The sequence below is a fragment of the Callospermophilus lateralis genome, unplaced genomic scaffold (assembly GCF_048772815.1).
Source record: "Callospermophilus lateralis isolate mCalLat2 unplaced genomic scaffold, mCalLat2.hap1 Scaffold_550, whole genome shotgun sequence".
NCBI classification, from domain to species: domain Eukaryota; kingdom Metazoa; phylum Chordata; class Mammalia; order Rodentia; family Sciuridae; genus Callospermophilus; species Callospermophilus lateralis.
This window is the reverse complement of record NW_027514478.1, coordinates 864,259-887,021: the sequence shown is the minus strand read 5'-3', so window position 1 is coordinate 887,021 and position 22,763 is coordinate 864,259. Positions and strand designations below refer to the sequence as shown.

The window sequence follows — 22,763 nt, the reverse complement described above, 5'->3', positions numbered from 1 at the left end:
TTAATTTGATTTTTACCTCATTGTTGTCTAGCTCAGATGTGTGTTAGTTTTTTAAACAAATTATCTGATTTTTTAAAGGTCTGGAGTGTTTTTCTCTCAACTACCATTATGTCTCACATTGGAATTGGTCAATTTCTGTGAGTGGAACTTAGCATATTTATAAAATTCCATATCCCCCAATCTTTGTAATTACTTATTGAAATGGAATACTTTTTATTGTGTATATTATGTGTATTATGCATTTATCATGTATGTATTGTAGCAGGTTCTGTGTAGATGATAGGGATAAAGCAATCTTGGAACTACCCTTCAGGGAATGTTGTTCATTAGGTGGGAAATAAAGTATGAACAGAAGTAACTATGGATTTTAATAAGTGCAATAAGTTATTTCAGAGAAGTGAGAGATTACTTGGAATGATCTGGATAGGAATTAGGTTTACTTTGTTTTTAAGGATGAGTGTTTTTTTTAAAACTGGCAGAAGAAGCAGAGGGATCTTCTAGTTGGAGAAAATAGCACAAAAGTGCAGAAATGAAAAAGAGAAGACATACAGAAAGTATGGCTAGTAGTAAATGGATGGAACATGATGTTTGTGTGATAGTAATGGATTAAAGTCTGTAGCAACAATTTTGAGCTTACAATCATATTGGAATGCATTGAAAATTAAACTTAGGAAATTTGGACTTAATTCAGAGGGCACTGGAGAACCATTAGTGTTTTGTGTAGATTCAAGTGATACTGAAGGAAAGTTGAATTCAGGGACATGCAAGGTGAGTTGTAGGTGCATAAATCATTTAGATTAGGGATCTGAATTAAGGTGGTGAAGTGGTATTACATTGTGTTTATGATGTAATATGGGCTCTGGAATCAAAGTGCATAATTTTACACCTGATTTTGACCTTTACCAGCTCTATGTCCTTGGTAGGCTACTAAGCTAACTCTGTACTGTATAAAAGGGTAATAATTATAACACTTAACTCTTCAGGTTGTTGTAAGATTTAGATGAGATGATATGTTTAAAAGCAGCCTGGCACAGATAAGTACTCAATAAGTTGTTAATATTATAGAATGCTTGACATATTAAATGTTTTAAGAAAGGAGAAAGTCATAGGTGACTATGGTTTGAGCTTTAGTGTCAAGTGAAATGGGACCATAAGAAAGTCAGGAGGAGATGATTTGGGGAGAAAGCAGATGATTTTAGATTTGATGTGCCAGTGAATTCTCTCAGTGCACACATATATCATGCTATTAAAATAGAACTTAAGGAGGAGAAATCAGTCTGAAGTATCCTGTTTGTTTGTATTCATATACTGGTGTAACATATATATTATGTAATGAACATCAAATATATGAACGTTGAATGTATATACTTTGTATTAAACTGATAATAACAGTGATCAGTTAAATGATCAATTTTTTCACCTAAACAAAATTTAGGTGAAACTTTGATTTATTAGAGAGATTCCAAAGACTCTTATAGACCCTTAAGTAGAGGAGCAACAGGCAGAGCAAATAAGGAAAACAAAAAGTCATCAAGAACTTACTTTAGTTCTCTCTGCTTTGATCTGCTAAGGCAGCACAATGCTGTCTTATTTTCTCTGGACTTGGGTTTCTTTCTGCTTTCTCTGTACAGACCATCTTTTCTCTACTAATGACTCAACTATAATATTCCCAGACTCACATATTTTCCCAAATCAAGAAATTTGATTAAAAATTCCAATTACAAATCCCTGTTTAAAACAGATTGAGTTAGTCATGCCATCCCTTTTTAAATTATCTATATCCAGTGGAATAGGCAGTAGCCTGTTCTTTACCAGTGAAACTCTTTTTAGTATCTATGAGGGCAGTTTGTTCATAGAAAAAATTGTAGTTAGTTATTTAAGCTAAGTATTTTACATTTTAACTTTCTTTAAGCTTTTAAGTCTCCATACTCCATTTAGAATTTTAGAAATACTCCATTTAGAATTTGAGTACTTTTTAGTAATCACTTTCTAGAGGAACTTTAATTTAATGTAAGATAAAGTTCATTTAAATTGAACAGAGTGAATTTTTTTCAACAGTGACATTTAAGTTCAAATTACTTTAAACAATTTAGTGTCATTTATCCATTAAATATACTTGATTTTCTTTTAAACAGCACTTCAAATGCTTGACCCAACTAGCTCCCAATTGCTTAACATTTTAATAAATCTAATAAGTTCAATTATATTGGCTTTCTAAGTTCTCTGAACCATCTCAATATTTTTACAGTCTTAATAATATTTAAGATACTTTTCAATTAAAAGTCACGAGATCAAACACATTTTAAATATGAATCTTAAGGCCATTGACACATAACTTTAACATGCCAATTATGTTTAAATACTTCAGATAGCAAATGTTATTCAGTTTAATTCAGTGAGTATAAGAACTATTCTAGACTCAGAAAAAGTTTTTCATGATTTTGGGACTTGTTTCCTAACTTCCTTTGAAAGTCCTTAATCATTTCATGTGTTATTTAAGAATCAAGAACATATTGGAGTTCTCCCTGCTTTAACCTGCTAAGGCAGCATGATGCTGTCTTTATTTTCTCTGGACTTGAGTTTCTTTCTCCTTTCTCTGTACAGCACTCACAAGTTTTGTTAAAGAGAATGAGTAGTATAGGCCCCATCAGGTAGGCAATAGCATTCACAGTGCTGGGATGATGAGGATTCCAAATTTGTGGACTCCAACATTTTTATTAACTACGTCAGTTAATTCCATGTTAAATAATAACCACCCTTGAAAGATCATGCTAAAACCTTGGCATGTAGTGGCAGGTATCATACTATACTTCTAAATACTTTATAATTTTCTTCTAATTTTGTCCTCAACTAAATAAAACACTAGATTATAAATTTCATTCAAGTACTGACTGGCTTTTTTTGTTGTTGTGGTTCATAATAACAGTGATACAGTTGTATAGACAACCTCAGTAAATATATATTGAGTGAATGAGCTATTCTCACTTTGCAGATGGGCAGGGGAACAAATAGAATGTGACTTGCCTATATTATTGCAAATTGTTAATGGAACCTAGACTGGTTGTAGGTCTTTTGACTGGTACAAAAGATAAATATTTATAAAACATAAATACTCTATGTAAATAAGTAGTAGCAAAATTTGGACATAGCTGTACCATTTTATAGAGAATCATTTCAGTTACATCAAATTTATATAACAAATAACAAGTTACATTTATTACACAAAAAGATAATTTGTGGAAAAATAATCATTGAACTTGTATATAGATTTAAAAACAGATAAAAACTTTTCTTTTATGCTATTTTTTAATAGGGGCATTACTCTAGTGTGCCTTAATTGTGATTTCCTAACTGATGTTTCTGGCTTAGATAATATGGCTGCACACTTAAGTCAACATGAAACCCATACTTGCCAAGTTGTAGTAGAGAAAGGTACGTATATATAACTGTGCGCTTGTGGATTTTGTTATTTATTCCATTATTTTTGGTCAACCACAATATGAACTCTTTACTAAATTGTTACTCTCATCATAGTTCATATGCTGTTGTAAATATAAAACTTTTCTTCTAATTTCAGTTTCTGTCTGTATCCCAAATTCTGAACATCTTTCTGAGTAAGTTTAATTTTTTTCAGTGCATTTTACTTTGATGGATTTTAGCACTTACTGCATTTTTAAGTGTATCATTAATAGCAATGAAAAATATTTTTTAAATGTTTTTTAAACCTGCTTGTTGAAATAGGTTCCTGCTCTGTGGAGCTCATGACCTGGTGCAAGACAAGTTGGAATTTCCTAAGTTCAAAGTTCTGAGATATTTTCTTATACAAAGCCAGTCAAGCAGCCAAGTTTATGACACTAGCTTTCATTATTCAGCTCTGTTCAGCTTGTAAATGGGTTCAGATTCCTGTTCTACTTTATCTTTGTGTCAAGTTGACATGTCTTAACATACATATTTTTTCTCCAGTTGGTTTTCTCTAAAAATAACTTATTGCTATGGTCTTTTCTTACTTTGCTTAAAATAATTTGTGTTTCTCTCTACTGCACTTGCCTTCAGAGTAATACATTCCAAGTGATATGGTTGTTTGTCTTCTGTTTTGTCTGCTTCTTAATTTCATGTCTTAAGTTTTTGGACCAGATGATTGTCCTTTTTCTCATTTGTTGTCTATCATTGTGCTATCTTTTTTATCAGGTGCAGAATCAGCCCAGAGATTTCAAAAAATATCCAGGGTACACCTGGACAGTGTCCCCCTTCGATGGACACAACTGATGACTGTGTATAAACTATATTATCACCTGTAACTTCATTTTTTAAAAATTGGTTTGACTAAAGCAGGACAAAGCTTGCTAATTATTGTAGGTAATTAGTTGAATTTGTGTGACACTAATAGGTTTTAGCTTAAGCCTGATCTTTCTTTACCATCAAGTTATTCTAAATAGTTGATTTGCCTCATCAGCTATTGCCATGTCACATGTTTATGCTTTTTGGTTACTGTTGAATAGGTCTAATTTTTAGATTGAGTCTATTGTCATTCTTAGAAAATGACTCTTAAGCTATAGAAACTTGGATTCTTGCCTTATTGTCACATTTTGGCAAAACATCTTGCCTGTATTTTAGATGATGGTCAATACTTTGAAGAAGAATAAAGTAGGGAAGAGAAATACAGGAATATGGGGTAGAAATTAGGAGACCACCATTTTAAATCTGGTATCAGGGAAAACTTCGCGGACACATGACATTTTGAGTAGAGGCTTTTACCTATTTTTAAATTGAATTATCTCTTACCTATTGAGTTGTAGGTGTTCTTTATGTACTACAGATAAAAGTTCTTTATTTTTACAATATTTTCTCCCAATCTGTTGCCTAATTTTTGAAAACAGGATTATTTTAATTTAGTCTCCTTTATTCTGATTATTAGTATTTATTTATTTAGTTTAAAATATTTATTCTTAAGTTTTAGATGAACACAATATCTTTATTTTACATTTATGTGGTGCTGAGGATCGAACCCAATGCCTTGTGCATGCTAGGCGAGCACTCTACCACTGAGCCACAACCCCAGCCCTGATTATTAGTATTTAACCAGGAGTTGAAAGCTATACTTTTTTTTCCTGACAAGAATCCTGCTTAGGGGCTGGGGCTGGAGCTTGGGCTTATTGGTAGAGTGCTTGCCTAGCACGTGCAAGGCACTGGGTTCCATCCTCAGTACCACATAAAATAAATACATAAAATAAAAGGTATTGGTTCCAACTAAAACTAAAAAAATAACAAAACAAAAACTATTTAAAGAAAAAAAAAGAATCCTGCTTAGGTTGATAGCCACTCCTAGCAAATTATATGTAGAAATATTCAAATAAAGAAACTATTACACTATAACTTCCCTGAACTCAGGGATGTATAGTTGACATTGCTAAGGGTGTATAGACCGTGAATTCCTGTAAGAGTCCACATAGGTCAGCAAGAGTTAAAAAAAAGAAAGCAAATACAGAAAAAGGACAATGGGCCATATTTATTTGTACCTTCTCCTGCATAAGAATTTATAAAAATGTGAGACTATGAGTCAGTGAATGACATTTTAGGAAAATATATTGTGTGGTTTCCAGCTTTGGAAGCAAGTAAGTAAATGGATGAAAATTTGACTGAGTAACATGGTGGAGCTATCTTAGCAAATGTTAAGATTTTTTTGTAAGAATTTCTTGCTTAATGATAAAGGATGCAGACTTTTCATAAAGAGGATAGAGGCCATTGAGAATACTACTTGATCTTTAAGGATATGATTGCATAGAATAGAACTCCTATCTAGTTCTTGTTTTTTGGAACTGTGATGAACTTCTTCTTTAATTGCCTTTTCTACCTAGCACTTGCTGTCATTCCTACTCCCAGACCTCAACCAGAATAGCAATCTTATTTTCAAAATATTTTGCTAGCATTTTTTTTACATATACCATAAAACTCACTATTTTAACGTGTACAGTGAAGTGGTCTTTAATGTATTCACAATGTGTTATAACCATCACTATTGTAATTCCTAAAAATTTCTCCCACTCCAAGAAGAAACTTCACACCTGGTATCAGTCATTCTAAATTTTTCCATATCCTGGAAACCACTCATCTGCTTTCTTTCTCTATGAATTTACCTTTCCTGGACATTTCATGTAAATGGAATCATATAACATGACCATTTACATATGACTTCTTTTTATATAGCATAATCTTTTTGAAGTTCATTCATAACTGTAGCTAGCATATTATGTGAGTTTCATTCCTCTTTATGACTGAATAATAGTCTACTGAATATATGTACCACGTTTTGTTGATGGAAATTTTGGTTTTATGACTTTTTGATTATTACAAATAATGCTGCTGTAAACATTTGTGTACATGTGCTTTGTGTGAACATTTATTTTTAGTTCTTTTGGATATATCCATTCAGGAGTTTGAAGGAGCATACAGTTCCTCTGTATTTAACTATATTAAACTTTTCCACAATGGCTGGCACCAATTTACATTCCCATCAGCAATGTATGGGGGTTCCAGTTTTTTCCGTACTCTCCCTAGGCCTATAATTTTCTTCATCTCTTTAAATTATATCCATCTGCATGGGTGCTAAGTAATTATTTTATGATTCTGATATGCATTTCCCTGATGTCTAATGATACATAATATCTTTTCATGTGTTTATTGGCCATTTTTATAACTTGTTTAGAAATATGTCTAATCATATACTGTGTCTAAAATTGGTCTCTTTTTTTTCCTCTCTTTCTTCATAAGAGTAAGTCTTTGCCTTTTGCTGTCTCAGAAATAGCTTTGGATCTTCACCATTGAGCTTGGACTAGCATCATAAATTCATCCTGGAAAACTCACTCAAGGCCTACCTGCCATTTTTAGATATGATGATAACTGGGCAAGCAGTATTTTCTGTTTTTGATTGGTGGACGGCTTTTCTTTATTTTCCATTTAAAAATGTTTCAAAAGCATATTTTGATGGAGTTATTGTCATGGCTGTAATTTGGATTTGGGCAAATCTCATTGGGAAATGAATTATGATAGAATGATAACGTATCTATGGTTGATATATTATTGGTGCTCACTGGAAGTGTTAAAGTAGAATCTGGACAACTATTTATTGGTTGTTTATAGAAGAAATTAGTGCATAGTAAAGAAAGTTGAATTATGTGCTTTTTGAGATTCTTTGCAGCTCTAAGATTCTGAAATTTGTCCCAGTGAAATGGTATAAAAAGTATCTTATTTCATCATTATTTTGTACAAACTTTTTTTTTGTAAAAAGTTTGATTCTCAGGGTAATGTAGATTTGCCTTGAAAATGTGGAATTACTTCAATAACATAACAAAGTATTATGCACTTTATTGTTTTTAAGAGATTTAATTTGTTTTACTTTGTTGCAGTTGAGATAGTTTGCTTTCAGTTCTAAAAAAAAGTTTTCTTCTTACAGATTAGCAAGACATCTACAAAAAGAGGCCCAAGCTCAACACAACAATTCTGAATTCACAGAAGAGCAAAAGGTACCATCAAATAATATCTAGATATATTCAATTCCAAATGAAATTGCTCTTGAGTCCATTAAGCAGAAAAATAAACAAAAAACTGTTATATTTAAGTAAAAAAAAATCAGATTGATTATGCTTTGCCTAACATTAAGTGAACATTTATACAGATATATAACTTATCACTTAATGAATTACTTTAGTTAACTATTTAGGCCTTATTTAACTCTAATGGAAGTCATCCACACTTTTAGTTGAAAAGCGTGGGTAACCCAAAGACTGGAGATTGTTCCGAGTCACTTGGAAAAACAGAAGGATTGGGAATAAGTGCATTCCACCTCAATGCTTAACTCTGAATTTTCATAACTCTTTATGTATCACCTCTCAAAGCAAAACAGAAAACACACACAAAACCCCCCAAACCAAAAAACAAATGGAAAAAAATTAGCTCAAGTCAAGAAGTTGGCGTACAGATCTGTCAGCTAAATAAATATATAAGATTGCAAAATGTTTCAGTACTGTTCTTTCTTCCTTGAATTAAAATTTTTGTATATCAAGTTGATTCCCTGATAGAGATTATGTAAAAGGGGATACTTTAAAGTAACTTCATTCTAAAAGAAGAGAAGAAATGGGAGGAAACGACTCCCATTTTCTCCTGGCTCAGAGTAACTAGTTTTAAGTCAATTTTTAATCCTGTAGATAGTGAAAAATATGTGTTAGTCTTTTCCTCATCTCTTAAGAAAAGGCAGTGTGAAAATCCTGGTGACCTAATTCACTCTTATTAATACTTTTCTTTTTTTGCACAAGGGGAAATGGGAGTAATTTTTGCATAACTTTTTAATTAAACCTAAGCAAGTTTTTAGTCCATAGGCCTGTGTTTATTAATTCTTAGTTACAGGAGTTTGGGGAGAAAAAGCCCCCAGAGGGTTAGCTGTATTTCTTGCCCAAATATATTTGTATTTTTAAAATATTTAAAGTCTACTTCAAAAAAATTATGTTACTGCAATACAGCACCACACCCTTTTCATTTCCACCTTAGCTATTCATATTCTTATTCTGAATATTGTTTAGACAGTTTGAAATAACTTAAATGATTTTTCCTTCAGTTTTTCCCCTTTCCTTTAAATTATGTATACATTGCATACCTGTATCACAATAGCCAAGGGGTTTTTTGTTTGTTTTTTTAGAAAGAATCTCACCGTGTTGCCCACACAGGCCTTAAACTTTTAGGCTCCTGCCTTAGCCTTGCCAGTAAATGGTACACATAACTATGCCCAGCTCACAACAGTGTTCTTAACGGCATGTCTGTTAAAAAAAAGAACAATAAAAACACACTTCTATGTAACTTATTGTTAAAGAAATCCTAGATTCCTCAGCAAGGAGTTTGTGGAAGGTCCATTTTCAGAATGACTATGCCCTACTTCACTTTACTTTTCAAACCTATCCCTCTGCTTTCAGTTCGGGATTTTAAGTAATTAAACCATGACAATTTTCCAAACTCTTTGATTTGAAAATCCTCATTAGTCTTTGGGACTGGATTCCTAATGTAGATCTTGTTCTTTTCCTTTAGGACATAAAAGGAACTTATTTTGCTGAAGCTTATAGATTGAGTGTCTCTCTTTTTAATATAGTGATTTTGTATATGTTTTATCACACATAATAGAACATGAGCATATTAAAAGCAAGGACTGTGCCCTATCACATCTGTTTTGTAGCTTATTTTATAAAACAGGTAGACTGTAAAATCTGCACCATTCATCACAAATACTGATTTTGTTAATATTGCCTACGTTTTTAAACAAGTCAGAATTGAGCTTTAATCAGAATTAAATTAGACCATTGTGCTATCTTTCAGATATCTTTTAGTAAATTTCAGGCTTTATGAGAAGATGATTGGAAGGGAAGATGTCAAAAATCCCTTTTCATTGCCATCCCCCTTTTTAATTTTTTTAATTTTCTGTTTTCTTTTTTAAAGTTAGTATTTGGGGGCTAGAGTTCTGGCTCAATGGTAGAGTGCTTGCTTGCCCAGAATGTGTGAGGAACTGGGTTCAATCCTCAGCACCACATAAAAACAAATTAATAAAATAAAGGTATTATGTCCATCTACAACTAAAAAAGAGCTATTTTTAAAACAAATAAAGTCAATATTTTAACTTACAGATAACAAAGATAGTACATATAAATGGGGTAACATGTTTTGATACATGTATATATTGTGTGATATTTAAATCCAGTTAACATTTTCTACTCACTTATCATTTCTTATGTTTAAAAACTTTCAAATTTTTCTTTTTTCTTTTGAAATGTAGGATGCATTTATTTATCCCTCCACCCACCCCTACTGGCTCCAACCCCTGGTAACTACTATTCTACTTTCAACTTCTATGAAATCAACTTTTTTGTATTCCACATGAATAAGATTTTTTGGGTCTTGTCTCTGTGCCTGGCTTACTTCATTAATATAATGATCTTGTTCCATCATGTTGTTGCAAAGGATAGGATTTCTTTATTTTTATGACTGAATAGTATTCCATTGTGTATATATAACATTTTTTTTTATCCACTTATCAGTTGATGGACTCTTAGGTTTCCATTTCTTGGCTAATAGGAATAGTGCTGCTATGAGTATGGGAGTGCAGGTGTCTCTGCAGCTTACTGATTTCCTTTCCTTTGGCCATATATCCTGGAGTGGAATTGTTGGATCATATCATAGTTCAATTTTTAATCTTTTGAGGAACCTCCACACTGCTTTCCATAATGGCTATCTTTGTTGCCCTTTAAATCATATCTAGACCTATCACCAAACCAAACTTGATTTAGAATTGGTTATGGCATATTAGTTTAGAGGAGAATATATACTCATCTCTCTCCCACTTCTCAGCCCTTTGTCTTCAGATTCTCTTCTCTAAAATCTGCAAGGTGCTAGAAAAGGAATAATAATTTATTTAAAGAAGTATAGATCTCTTTTGTAAATTTTTTAAATTGTAGATGGACACTATATCTTTGTTTTATTTTTTTTTTTAATGTAGTACTGAGGATCGAGCCCAGTGCCTCACACATGTGAGGCAAGTTTTCAACCACTGAGCTAAAATCCCAGTCCCTATAGATCTCTTATAAATAAAAATTCTTGATTTTAGTAACTGACAGTTAAAATTATCTTGGGATGTATAGCATTTTTTTTTTCCCTACAGAAAACCATAGGCAAAATTGCAACATGCTTGGAATTGCGAAGCGCAGCTTTACAGGTAAATGGATTTTTTTAATGAATTATTCTAAATTGTTATGATAAGATATTAGACATTCATGCCCAAAGCAATATTATCTCAGAAGGGTTTTATAACAATTGTAATTGATCAGTTGAACTCACACATAAATGATTTAGTTCATACTTTGTACACTGTAGAAATAAAAGATATGATTTTAATTTTTTCTGTTTCTATTAGCTTGAATATTCCAAAAATCAGCTTGGAACTTTTCATTTTCTACCTTTAAAGCAAGAAATATCTTTATTTTAATATTTGATTCTTGCCACTTAAAAGACATAGGGTGTAGTGAAATCTTTGTAATGAAAAGATATAATATGCATATTTTAAATTTAGTCCACACAGTCCCAGGAAGAATTTAAACTGGAGGACCTGAAGAAGCTAGAACCAAGTAAGTTTGTTTTATATTTTTTAGTGATATTCCTTTAGAAAGAGTTTTATCTGTTGTGAATATTAAGATTGTTTAGCACAGAAAGTGATTGGATTTATTTCTCTTACTTTTTGGTGCTTTTAAACTCCTACAATATTTGCATTTTTAATTACCATTTGGATTTCATCTTGCAGTATGGGCAAAGGCACAGTGTGAATAACTGAATGAATGTAAGTTAATGTAGCCTTTTTAAAAAATTTTTTTAGTTGTAGACAGATACAATACCTTTGTTTTATTTATTTGTTTTTATGTGGTGTTGAGGATCGAATCCAGTGCCTCACACATGCAAGGCAAATGCTCTACAAACAGAACTATAACCCAGCTCCTGTACTCTTTTTTTTTATTGAGATAAGATTGCACATCTCAGTGCATTTATGTGACTAGGGAATAGTAGATTTTATTTATCCGACTAAGTAAGATTTTTAAGTAGGGAATCATAAAATCAAAGCATTTTCAAACAGAAAGGAGTCTCAGACTTGTGGTCACATTCTCTATTGAGGAAAGAAATGAAATGATTTGTTTGCCCTGTTTCATTTAAATCCCCAGTAACTGAGCAGGGTCTAGATCTCAGAACATTTGTCAGTCTATCTCAGTTCACACTAGTGCAATCCTTTTAATGTAAACATGCTTTGAGTAAGAGGTAAAAAATTAATTTAAGAACTAAAGAGGGCCTTGCACAGTGGCGCATGCCTGTAATCCCAGCGGCTCGGGAGGCTGAGGCAGAAGGATATCAAATTCAAAGCCAGCCCCAGCAAAGCAAGGCACTAAGCAACTTAGTGAGACCCTGTCTCTAAATAAAATATGAAATGGGGCTGGGGATGTGGCTCAGTGGTCAAGTGCCCCTGAGTTCAGTCCCAGTATCCCCTGCCAAAAAAGAACTAAATAGAATGTTCCTATAAATTCCACAAACTGCCAATATCTAATTCATTCATAGCAATTCTAAAAAAGACATATATTATTGAGATAGCTGAAATGTGATTGTATTACAAATCCAGGGTAGAAAAAGGATTCTCAGAGTATACTGAAGGGGATCTGATTTTCTGTTGTTTGGGTTGGAAAAGAAAAGTTAACAACAACAGACAACAACAAAGGAATGCGTAACGGATTTGTTGTGATTCTGGTGGCTTTTCCACAGTTTTAGATGATCATATTTCATTTCTTCAGAACACCATCCTTCTGAATATGGCAAGAATTCTGATGAACTCTGTCATTTTAATAGTTTTGGTTACTTTATGTAATCCAGATCATAAAGTTTTTTTTTTCTTTGTGGTTCTGGGGATCAAACCCATGACCTCACACATGCTAGGCAAGCGTTTTACCACTGAGCTACATCTCCAGCCATAGATCATAAGAGTTGGAGATGTTATAAGAGACACACTTATATTCAGAAATAGTTCTTATGCCTATATCCAATGTATATAAGGATACTAATCAATGTAATATTTCTCACAATTTTTTGGGTTTTTTTGTACCTAAAACTTTATTTTTCAAAAGCATTAATAAATACTTTGTATATGATTGAGATATAATTTATATAAAGCACAGTTCACCAATTTAACATATCTTATTCAATTTTTTAGTAAATTGGAAGAGTTATGCAGACATCACCACAATCAATTTTAGGACATTTTCATCACCACAAGAAGAAACCCTATTCCCATGAGCAGTCATTCACTTCTTGCCATCCCCCTAAAATTCCTTCCAATTCCCAGCCCTAGGAAACCATTAGTTTGATTTCTGTCTATAAATTGTCCTATTGAAGACATTTTATTTAAATGGACTCATATGATATATAATCTTTTATTACTGGCTACATATAAGATTATTTTGAGAAAAACACATTGATGGCTTTAAATAAAATGTTGCAACAGTTGTTTATACAGTGGTTCTACTGAAAATTATGTTTGTGTGTGAGTGTGTGCGTATGTGTGTGTGTGTGTGTGTGTGTGTGAGAGAGAGAGAGAGAGAGAGAGAGAGAGAGAGAGAGAGAGATAGATAGAGAGAGAGAGAGAGAGAGAGAGAGAGAGAGAGAGAGAGAGAGATGATGCTGGGGATTGAACCAAGGGCTTTGGGCATGTTAGACAAGTGCTTTACCAGTAAACTACGTCACCAGCCCTCAGTTTTTTATGATAAAAATAATTAGGATTTTGCCTTCTTATTCAGTCACTATTTCCTATTAGTTTGTTTCCAAACAAAATTTAAGAATCTTATAGATACACAGAGTGGCTGTAAAGACTGTGGATGTTTATTTCATATATTTATTGTCTCTTCCTCTGAGCATGCTCAAGTACTTCTATTGCCTCACAAGATCTTTCATTAATTGCCTTTTTTTTTTTAGAATAGCATCTATATGCTAAGCACTCGAATCCTCTCAGTTTCATTTTGCTAAGGACAACACCGACATTAGCTTGTAAATCCCAGGAATGAGTTTTAGGGTCACCTGGACCGGTTCTTTCACTATGCTGTTATTAATACCTGTAGTGGTGCTGTACTACATCATTCCTAAGTACAGCTCTCCAGTTCAAATTCCAAAGAAATTATTGATCCATGTATTAGTCGAAGATCAGGTTAAAATCTATTACTTTTTCGGCTTTTTAAAAAAGATTTGGAGTAGAAATGGAAAGAGAATTTTGGAGATTCACTTTATTATATTTTTTATAATGTTTTTCATTTGTACTTTTCCCTTCTTGATAGTTATCCTTTTAGATGATTTTAATCTGCTGTTGCTTCTGAAAGAAACATAAATGAGTATTTCAGTAGGGTAGACTCTGTAATTTGGAATTTATCCAAGCAGGGCACTTGTTGTGAGTTAATTATTGAGTTGTAATTAAATATTTTCTACAAATTGGTATTTAGTAATATTTCAGATTAAGTATACTTATTCAAGCTTGCTTTTTAAAAAATTAAGCCTCTTCTAAGGAAAAATAGTGAATTCTAACTTTTAATATGTTAAACTTAGCTGGTTTCCTTTCTTTTAAAAAAAGTTTTTTTAAAATTTAATTTTGTGCATGTGTGTGGTGCTGGGGATCAAACCCAGGGCATTGCCCATATAAGGCAAATGCTCTGCCACTGAGCTACATCCCTAGCTCTTGGCTGGTTTATTAGGCTGATGTATTCTTTACTTCAACATTTTGAAATCTTTTAAATTCTGTCTGAAAATACTAAAACTATGATTCTGAAAGTCTGAGCCATTTTTTCTTATGTAATTGCAGTAATGTACTGCTGCTTACTCAAGCATATCTCCCCACCACCACCCTGCAAAATTCCCTTCTATTAAGTCACCCTTCAAGGCTTCACAGAATCCCACCTCTCCCTGAAAGCTCTCTCTGCTGTCTCTATAGAGGCATAATTAAACTCTGCCTCCTCTCCTGTATAGGATCATTTTAACTATCCATTGTCAGACTCTCACATGTGTTATTTTTCACTTGTATTTGTTTCAGTCCTCAAAGAGATTATGAATGGACTCTTCCCCCACCCCAGCGCCTATTGAATGCTTTAAGTGTAGTATGAACTTTGCAAGATTGTGTTGAGTTAAATAGATTTGAATGTTTTGAAGGAATCTTTTCCTATAATTTAAAAAATACCCTTTCAAAATTGAGGCAGCTGCCCATTTTTCCTACCACAAAAATGAAACACGTCAGTCACAAAAGCAGAATGCATTTTGATATTTGCCTGTGTGTCATCTTTTGAGGGTTAGCTTCAGGAGGTTGGTAGGTCCGTCCTCCAAGAGCAAGGCTGGGAGTGCTGAATTTTCCATGGTGGAGTAGCATCAGATGTCTGCCATGTAGTGATCCAAAGTGTGTAAGACCTACCAAATCAGCCCATGAATCTCCAACCCATGACATGCTTCATACTTATGATAATATCTTTTGTAAAATTCAAGCTCCTCTTCAGATCCTCCTAAGACATCATTGCTAGTATTGGTAGAAAGAAAACTCTATGTAAAGTTTAAGCTATTTTAAAAGAACAATAGAAGCTGTTATTCCATAGTTGTTGAAAATGTAAACCTATACTACAGTTATAGAAAGTAAAACATAATTTGTTTTTTTAGTTCTAAAGCTATTCACATAAATTAAATGTTTGATAATACTTTAACTTGTAAAAATAATATAACAAAGCTATTATTCTAAAGCAAATACTTCCTCTTCAGAGCTTTGATACTAAAGAAAAGAAAATACTATTTAATTATTCTGTTACAATACAAATGCAAGATAACCACTGAGCCACATCCCCAGCCCTATTTTGTATTTTATTTAGAGACAGGGTCTCACTGAGTTGCTTATGCCTCACTTTTGCTGAGGCTGGCTTTGAATTCTTAATCCTCCTAAGCCACTGGGATTACAGGTGTGCACTACCACACTCAGCCAAGATATTCTTAATAACCAAGATATTTTTCAACTTTTTTGTTTGTTTTTGATGTACTGGGGATTGAACCCAGGGGTGCTCTACCACTGAGCTGTATTTCCAGTCCTTTTTATTTTTTAAAACTTTTTTAGTTGTAGATGGACACAATACCTTTATTTTATTTATTTATTTCATGTAGTGCTAAGGATCGAACCCAGTGCCACATGTGCAAGGCAAGCACTCTACCACTGAACTACAACCCCAGCTCTTTTATTGTTTTATTTTTATTTTGAGACAGGGTCTCCCTACGTTGCTTAGGCAGATGAACTTCTAGTCCTCCTGACTCAGGCTTTTGGTACCTAGGATTACAGACACATGCCACCATCACAGGATCAACTTTTAAAAATTATTGTTATATACATTTTTAATGGTTGATTTTTTTGCCCATTTTATTAAACTCTTATTACAATATGATCATTTCTGTGTTTTTGTTTCTGATATAAGTGAGACATGATCTTTTTGTTACCTGCTCCCCATTCTTGGGTATCTATTCCATTGTTGTGTAAGTGATCAATATTTATTAATATTACTTATTAATATTGAGTTGATTTAATAGTTTAGTAACAATGATCATGCAGAAGTATAGAAAAGATGTTCTTGTATTAAAAAATAAACAGTACTTCTTAGTAAGATAAGAAATATTAGGATTCTATTCAACTAGATCAAAAAGGTCATGGAGAGAGTGAATGTCCATTTTAGATTTTCCCTTGCCATTTTGTATACATTTATTTAGGCTGTAATTCTCTCAATAGCCTGTAAAGGAAGTAGCATTCTCATTTTAGAACTGGGGAGATTAGAGTATTTATGTAAATGTTCAAGTTATTGTTGTAATTGTAGGGCTAGGTTTTGATTTAAACCTTCTACTTTGATCTCCTGCTGCTTCCCCTTTGCTTGTCAGACTTAAGTTCTCACAGTCCTTTCTATGCCTTGAATAAGGCAAACTGTTTCCTACTTGGAACCTTTGTTGTTGCTCCATCCTGTTCTCTAATACCTGGGAAGCCCTTATGCTAGAGCCACTTGTGGATGATTCCTCTCATCTCAGGTCTTGGCTCAAATGTCTTCTTACAGTTTAGTTTCGAAAGGCACCCTGTCTACCTTAGCTACTCTACCAAGTTCTCTCTGCTTTTAGACAGCATCCTGTTTGTATCCTTCATACCACTAAACACATCTTACATTATCTAGTTTATTTATTGGCATATTTATTGTCTACTTTTCCTTAGTAAAGTCTAAGGTCCAAATATGAGTTCTTGATTACCGTGTATCTTTAACACCTAAAGCAGTGATTGGAACATTGTGAGTATTCGGTATGCATTTGTTGAGAAGAAGAAAGAGATAAAGGATGAGGAAGAGCTAAAGGGAGAGAGAATTAAGAGTGAGTAATGAGAATCTAGGTACAAGTTTACAACTTCTTTCTCACTTGATGATTGACTCCTATTGGAATAAGTTATGTAATTACAACCTGTTCTTTTTGAATTTCCTTATTTAGGAATCCAATATGCCATACTCCTTTTAACTCAAATCTGCAAGACTCCAAAATTAAAGTCTGAGTAATTAGAGTAAAAATCATGGGTTGCCCAATTAATAATGCTAAATATTCACCTTGAAATAATTGCAGGTAGTCACTAGGAACCCATAAATTGGGAAATGAAACAATGAATTTCTTTTTTTTTTTAAACAGAGTGAGAGGGGGGAGAGAGAGAGAGAGAGAGAGAGAGAGAGAGAGAGAGAGAGAGAGAGAGAGAATTTTTTAATATTTATTTTTTACTTATCATCAGACACAACATCTTTGTACGTGGTGCTGAGAATCGAACCCGGGCCGCACGCATGCCAGGCGAGCGCGCTACCACTTGAGCCACATCCCCAGCCCGAAACAATAAATTTCATAAAATACTTTTCCAGATACAGATAGAATTGTATAGCATCTGTCTGTAGGCTTACATGCCAGAAAGTAATCAACCAGGACACAAGAGGTGATAGCATTATGTTGTTTGATGACTTCCCTGAGGAGAGAGTCTGCTGTGTGTGTGTGTGTGTGTATGTGTGTGTACACATGTGTAAATATATATATATACACACACACACACATATATATGCATGTATATATGTGTGTACACATATATAATAAATTTCATCATAAAAGGAATATTAGAATTATAACGTTGCTGCTACAAACCTTACCAGTGTGATAAGTATTGAGGGAAATCTACTTAGGATAAAGAATAAGATGTGATTATCTATTTCTCTTTAATTAGTCATCTTCAGTATCAATCTTTTAATTAAAATACTTCAGGAGAAGAGGTATTCTCTTTCACCCCATATCACCTAGGACCTTGTACATTGGAGAACTATTTTATGGTTCATTTTCTATGAGGGCTCTGAGACTTTCCTTGGAGATCTTACAGTACTCTGAAAATACTAGTACCTGCAGTCCACTATGGACATTTTTATTTTGCTAAGACACTCAGTAGTCAATTGCATAGTCTTGAAATGATAGTGAAGCTCGGAATTTAAAATACATATATTAATGTGTGGTTAATACACTATAAAATATGATTAAAAGTATCAATTTAAGATATAACATATAAGACTAACTAATATATAAGACTTACATAACATGTAGGACTAAGATATAAGATATAAGACTAATGTTTGTCTATGTCTTTATTCTAGTCCTAAAGAATATTCTCACATATAATAAAGAATTTCCATTTGGTGTTCAGCCTGTCCCATTAAGGTAAATAAATAAGCATCCATATTTTGTCTTCTGATTTTATTATCTATTTTATGCCTGTTTTTTAAATATTTCTGGATTTTTTTCCCTATCAAATTTGGTATTGGTGATATGACTGATACCATTGGTAGCAATGAAATGATTGACATTGACATTTATATCAACATTAACCTAATAATCAGCATCTTATCTGGGAAGTTAGTGGCTTTGAGGGTTAGCTGGTGTATTAAGTGGAGTAGCTCACTAATTTTTCTGTCCTTTTTTATATGGGAGAATTTTAGCCCCTGGTGAGGAAGAGCATTTAGAATTTGAAGAAGATGAAGAAGAAGGTGGTGCTGGAGCAGGGTCTCCTGATTCTTTTCCTGCTAGAGTGCCTGGTGGGTACAAAAAATGTACATTATATAATTCAAGGTCAGGTGTTTGGAACTTACTTTTGTACTTGTTAGTGGCAGGTAAAACATCTCCAAGTTTGCCAATCTTCAGCAAATTATCACGGCCATTCTGTTAGCGGTAGCTATTGGTTTATTGTGAAAGTATCTTACTATTTGTGTCAGGGATCCTCAAAACATCCCATGTTTAGTGATTGGCTAGGAAGACCCACAGGACTCAGCATATAGCTGTACTCACAGTTGTATTCTGAGTCATTACAACAAGAAAACACAAGAACAAAATCAGCAAAAGGTAAAGGCACACAGGCAAATTCCAGAGGAAACCAAACTTCTAAGAGTCCTCTCCCAGCAGAGTCAAATATGTACTTGATTCTCTCAACATTCTTTCACACCTGTGAAATGAAAAATATTGTCTATTGGGGAAGCACTGTAGAGATTCAGTGCACAAGACACTTATTGGGGTTAGCATGAACCAAAACTACAGACTCCAGGAAGAAAGCAAGTGTTCAGCACAAACCATATTGTTTGCATGGACCATTTAGGCACAGTGATCTTCTTAACAGGGCACGATGGGAATCCTGCTGAAATCCAGGTTCCCAGATGCTAGCCATGGACCAACATTGTAAGTAGGCTTTCTAGAGTAACTGTTTGCTATGTTATTTATTTTCTTTATATATCTAGCTGTTCTTTAAATAATCATATATGATTGTGAAACCTGGACCTGGAGGAACAGATACTAAACAGTTGCCCTTAACAGGGAAATAAAGAATACATAGCAAGTCCTTTTTATTTATGAAGATCTTGACAAGGTTGTAAAATACCCTAGTTAAGCACCCTGAGTAAATTTTTTGACTCTTCCACTTCTATACTTTCTTCTGTTCTTATACAGTGCACAGTTTTTACTTCTGATGAACTAGTTCATTTTTGGAAGTGTAGAAATAACACTGTACTATTGTGATGCATTTTTTTAAAAGACTCTATGCTTTATGATATAATTAAATATAATATACTTATCATCCAGAAAACTTTATAATTAAAGTCAGATTCCAGTAATTTAAATACTCTTTGGTAGAAGACGTTTGAAATATAAACAGTATAGGCTTAGACAAACAAGATACCTGCACTTTTGAGTCTAACATCTGCCAATCAGTAGCTAAGTGACTGTACTTAATTCTTTATAAAAGGAGATGTTGACAATGTCTAATTTGTAGGGTTACAGTGAAAATTAAGGCACCACATACAAAGCATTTGGCATGATACTTTTCATTTGCTGGTGTAGTGGTGGCTACTGTATTTTCATTATCACCTCTAAATGGTGCTAACGTCCTACACCATAGGATTATTGGAAAAATTACAGTCACTATAAAATGTTATTGTTAGTGTTTCTTTGGTACAAGGTAAGTATTTCCAATCTGCTTATCCTTATGAAGAAAGAGCTATATTTTACTTGTCATATTTGTAGGAAATTTCAAGATTGCTGAGATGATGAGGTAAATAAATTTGCTAAAATTTTTCTGTATTTTTTATTTTCTTTTCAAACCACATGCTATAATTGAAATAGATTACAGTTCTATAAATTTCTGGTTTGGTTATTTGTTCACTAGCTATACTTCTGTAGCAAACAAGATCCTTGAAGCAGATGATGCAAGTCATGAAATGGACAGATTAAGGTCTTTATGGGGTTCAAGTTGCTGAGTTGAAAAGAAACTCTGTAAATTAAGTCTATTTGCTATGAAAGATTAAGCCCAAAATAATCAGATTTTTGTATTCTGATATAGCATTTTGGTATTTTATTTCAGAGATACAGAAAGCTAACTAAACCCTTCTATTCCCTGAATTATTTTCCTCAAAGTAAGAAAGAGTACATATAGTTCAATTGGCTATATTTGATTTGCGATGATATTTTCCAGGGCCTGTGTCATTATAAAATTGAAAATGTCATTGAAGGACAATTTAACCTTTAACTTAATTGTAGAATGGGAAAAAAATTGTTATACTGTGGACATCCAAGATTTCAGTCGTGATAAGGCTGTTGTGTCTACATTATCATGGCATGGTGCTTCTAAGAATTATAACATTTTTATTACGTTTATTTTATGTAATTTATATAATTGTAAGTTTGTTGTACTTTTTTTTTGGTACTGAGGATTTAACACAGGGTTACTTTACCAGTGAACCACATCCTCAGCCCTTTTTATTTTTTATTTTGAGATAGGATTTCACTTAGTTGCTGAGGGCCTCACTGAGTTACTGAGATTAGTCTTAAACTTGGGATCCTCCTGCCTCAGCCTCCCAAGTCACCTGGATTCCAGGCTTGTGCCATAGCATCTAGCTTATTGTGATCGTTTTAAAAAAGATTTATTAAGGTGTCCCTTACATATATAAAAGGCATCTTTTCTAGTGTGCAGCTTTATGAGTTTTGACAAACACACATGCTAAACACTACTACTGTTAAGCTAATGAGATGAAGTATAATGTATAAATATGGTATGACCAAAAGTAGTTTATTCCCTTTTAAAATTAAAAATGGATTTTTATCCAACGTTTCTTGAAAAGAATAAAAATTGTTAAACCTTTCTTTGACATTAATATCATTTTCAAAGCCTTCAATTCTCATAAGACAAACAGTAAGTTTTGTGTACTGCTTTAAACACTAACTGGCTTAAGTCCAAATAGTAGTTTAATTTTCTTAAGGTATTCTCAGTAGATTTCATTTAAATAGAGGATATAAATTTATGACTTATCATTTGTTACCTGAAAATTTATTTATCATGTTGAATATTAAAGATTCTAAATGATAAACCAAAGTAATACAAATTAAAAAAAAATAGCTGACCAGGATTACATGCTTATAATCCTAGCTACTTGAGAAATTGAGGCAGGAGGATTGCAAGTTTGAGACCAGTGGGGACAACTTAGAGAGAATTTGTCTCAAAATAGAAAGAACTATGGATGTAGCTCAGTGGTAGGGTGCTTGCCTCACCTGTGTGAAGCCCTACATTTGTTTCCTAGTACCACATGCACTAATTGCCATGACACAATTTTAGACAAAATTTTAAAAAACATTTCTGAGTGACCTAAACATAAGCCTAGCAATCTCAACATTATTCTAGATTTGTATTGGTTATTCATCTTTTATATAGTCTTAGATATGTACAAAAAATGTTTTTTTGAAACTCAAAATTAAGAGTGAATCTTACTTCTTTAATATCAAACCTGTACTTGTTTCTTTCCTGCATAAATATTCCATTCAGAGTTGAACTTGAGAGTTAAGCAAATATGGATTTCATTTTCAGCTGAAGTGCAGTTTTTTTCTTACCCATGCATATAGGAAGTTGAACACTGCAATAAAATATTCATTGCTTTTCCATGAATATTAAGGCATCCTTATTTCACAGAATTTCAGAATATATCTAGGGTTAATCAGTAAATTCCACCAAAGTGTGCAGTTAAACTCTGGCTCTCCGAGCACTTCCTTCCTCTCAAAGTCTCAAATTCTCAGACTGAGCCAAACAGTCAGAGCCAGAGTCCCTCATCCAGTCATGTACTTATGTTGAAAGGAAAGGAAAATACCATTCAATGTTATCTGGTAGTTCTCCTAGCTGTTTTTCAATAGTTTAAAGGCTTGTTAATATTCTATTACTCTCAAGCAGTTTTGGAAACATTTTAAGATTTCTTTTTTATAATTTGTTTCTTGTTTGTTTGTAGTACTGGGGATTGAAGTCGGGGGTACTCTACCACCTAGCTACATCCCCAGCTCTTTGATTTATTTTTTTAGTTTGAAACCAGGATTTTGCAAAATTGCCCAGCTGGCCTCTCCTGCCTTAACTTGCCAAGTTGCTGGGATTACAGGCATGCACCACTATGTCTGGCTCAGTTTTTTTTAATCCATGAATCTTGTCACTTGAAGTCAAAAAAGGTTTTCTCCAGAGCTTTGCAGAAATTGGTTCATAGGAAATGTCTATTGAGTAGGCTCTTCATCAAGGCTCTAAGCAACATCTGGCCTGCTTTTTCTTGAAAGTGCTCTGGCCACTCAAATTTTTA

The 22,763-nt window shown here is 33.3% G+C and overlaps 1 protein-coding gene across 1 annotated transcript in view; it reads left to right on the top strand.

Moving 5' to 3' along the window:
* The first annotated feature begins 4,667 nt into the window (after positions 1-4,667).
* Positions 4,668-22,763, top strand: part of LOC143389218 (axin interactor, dorsalization-associated protein-like) — a 32,744-nt gene continuing 14,648 nt past the window's right edge. Inside the window, exons 1-6 of the mRNA XM_076842419.1 lie at positions 4,668-4,672; positions 7,451-7,520; positions 10,694-10,747; positions 11,102-11,156; positions 18,270-18,333; positions 18,604-18,707. Coding sequence (XP_076698534.1) covers positions 4,668-4,672; positions 7,451-7,520; positions 10,694-10,747; positions 11,102-11,156; positions 18,270-18,333; positions 18,604-18,707 — 352 coding nt within the window. The remainder of the gene's footprint in view (positions 4,673-7,450; positions 7,521-10,693; positions 10,748-11,101; positions 11,157-18,269; positions 18,334-18,603; positions 18,708-22,763) is intronic.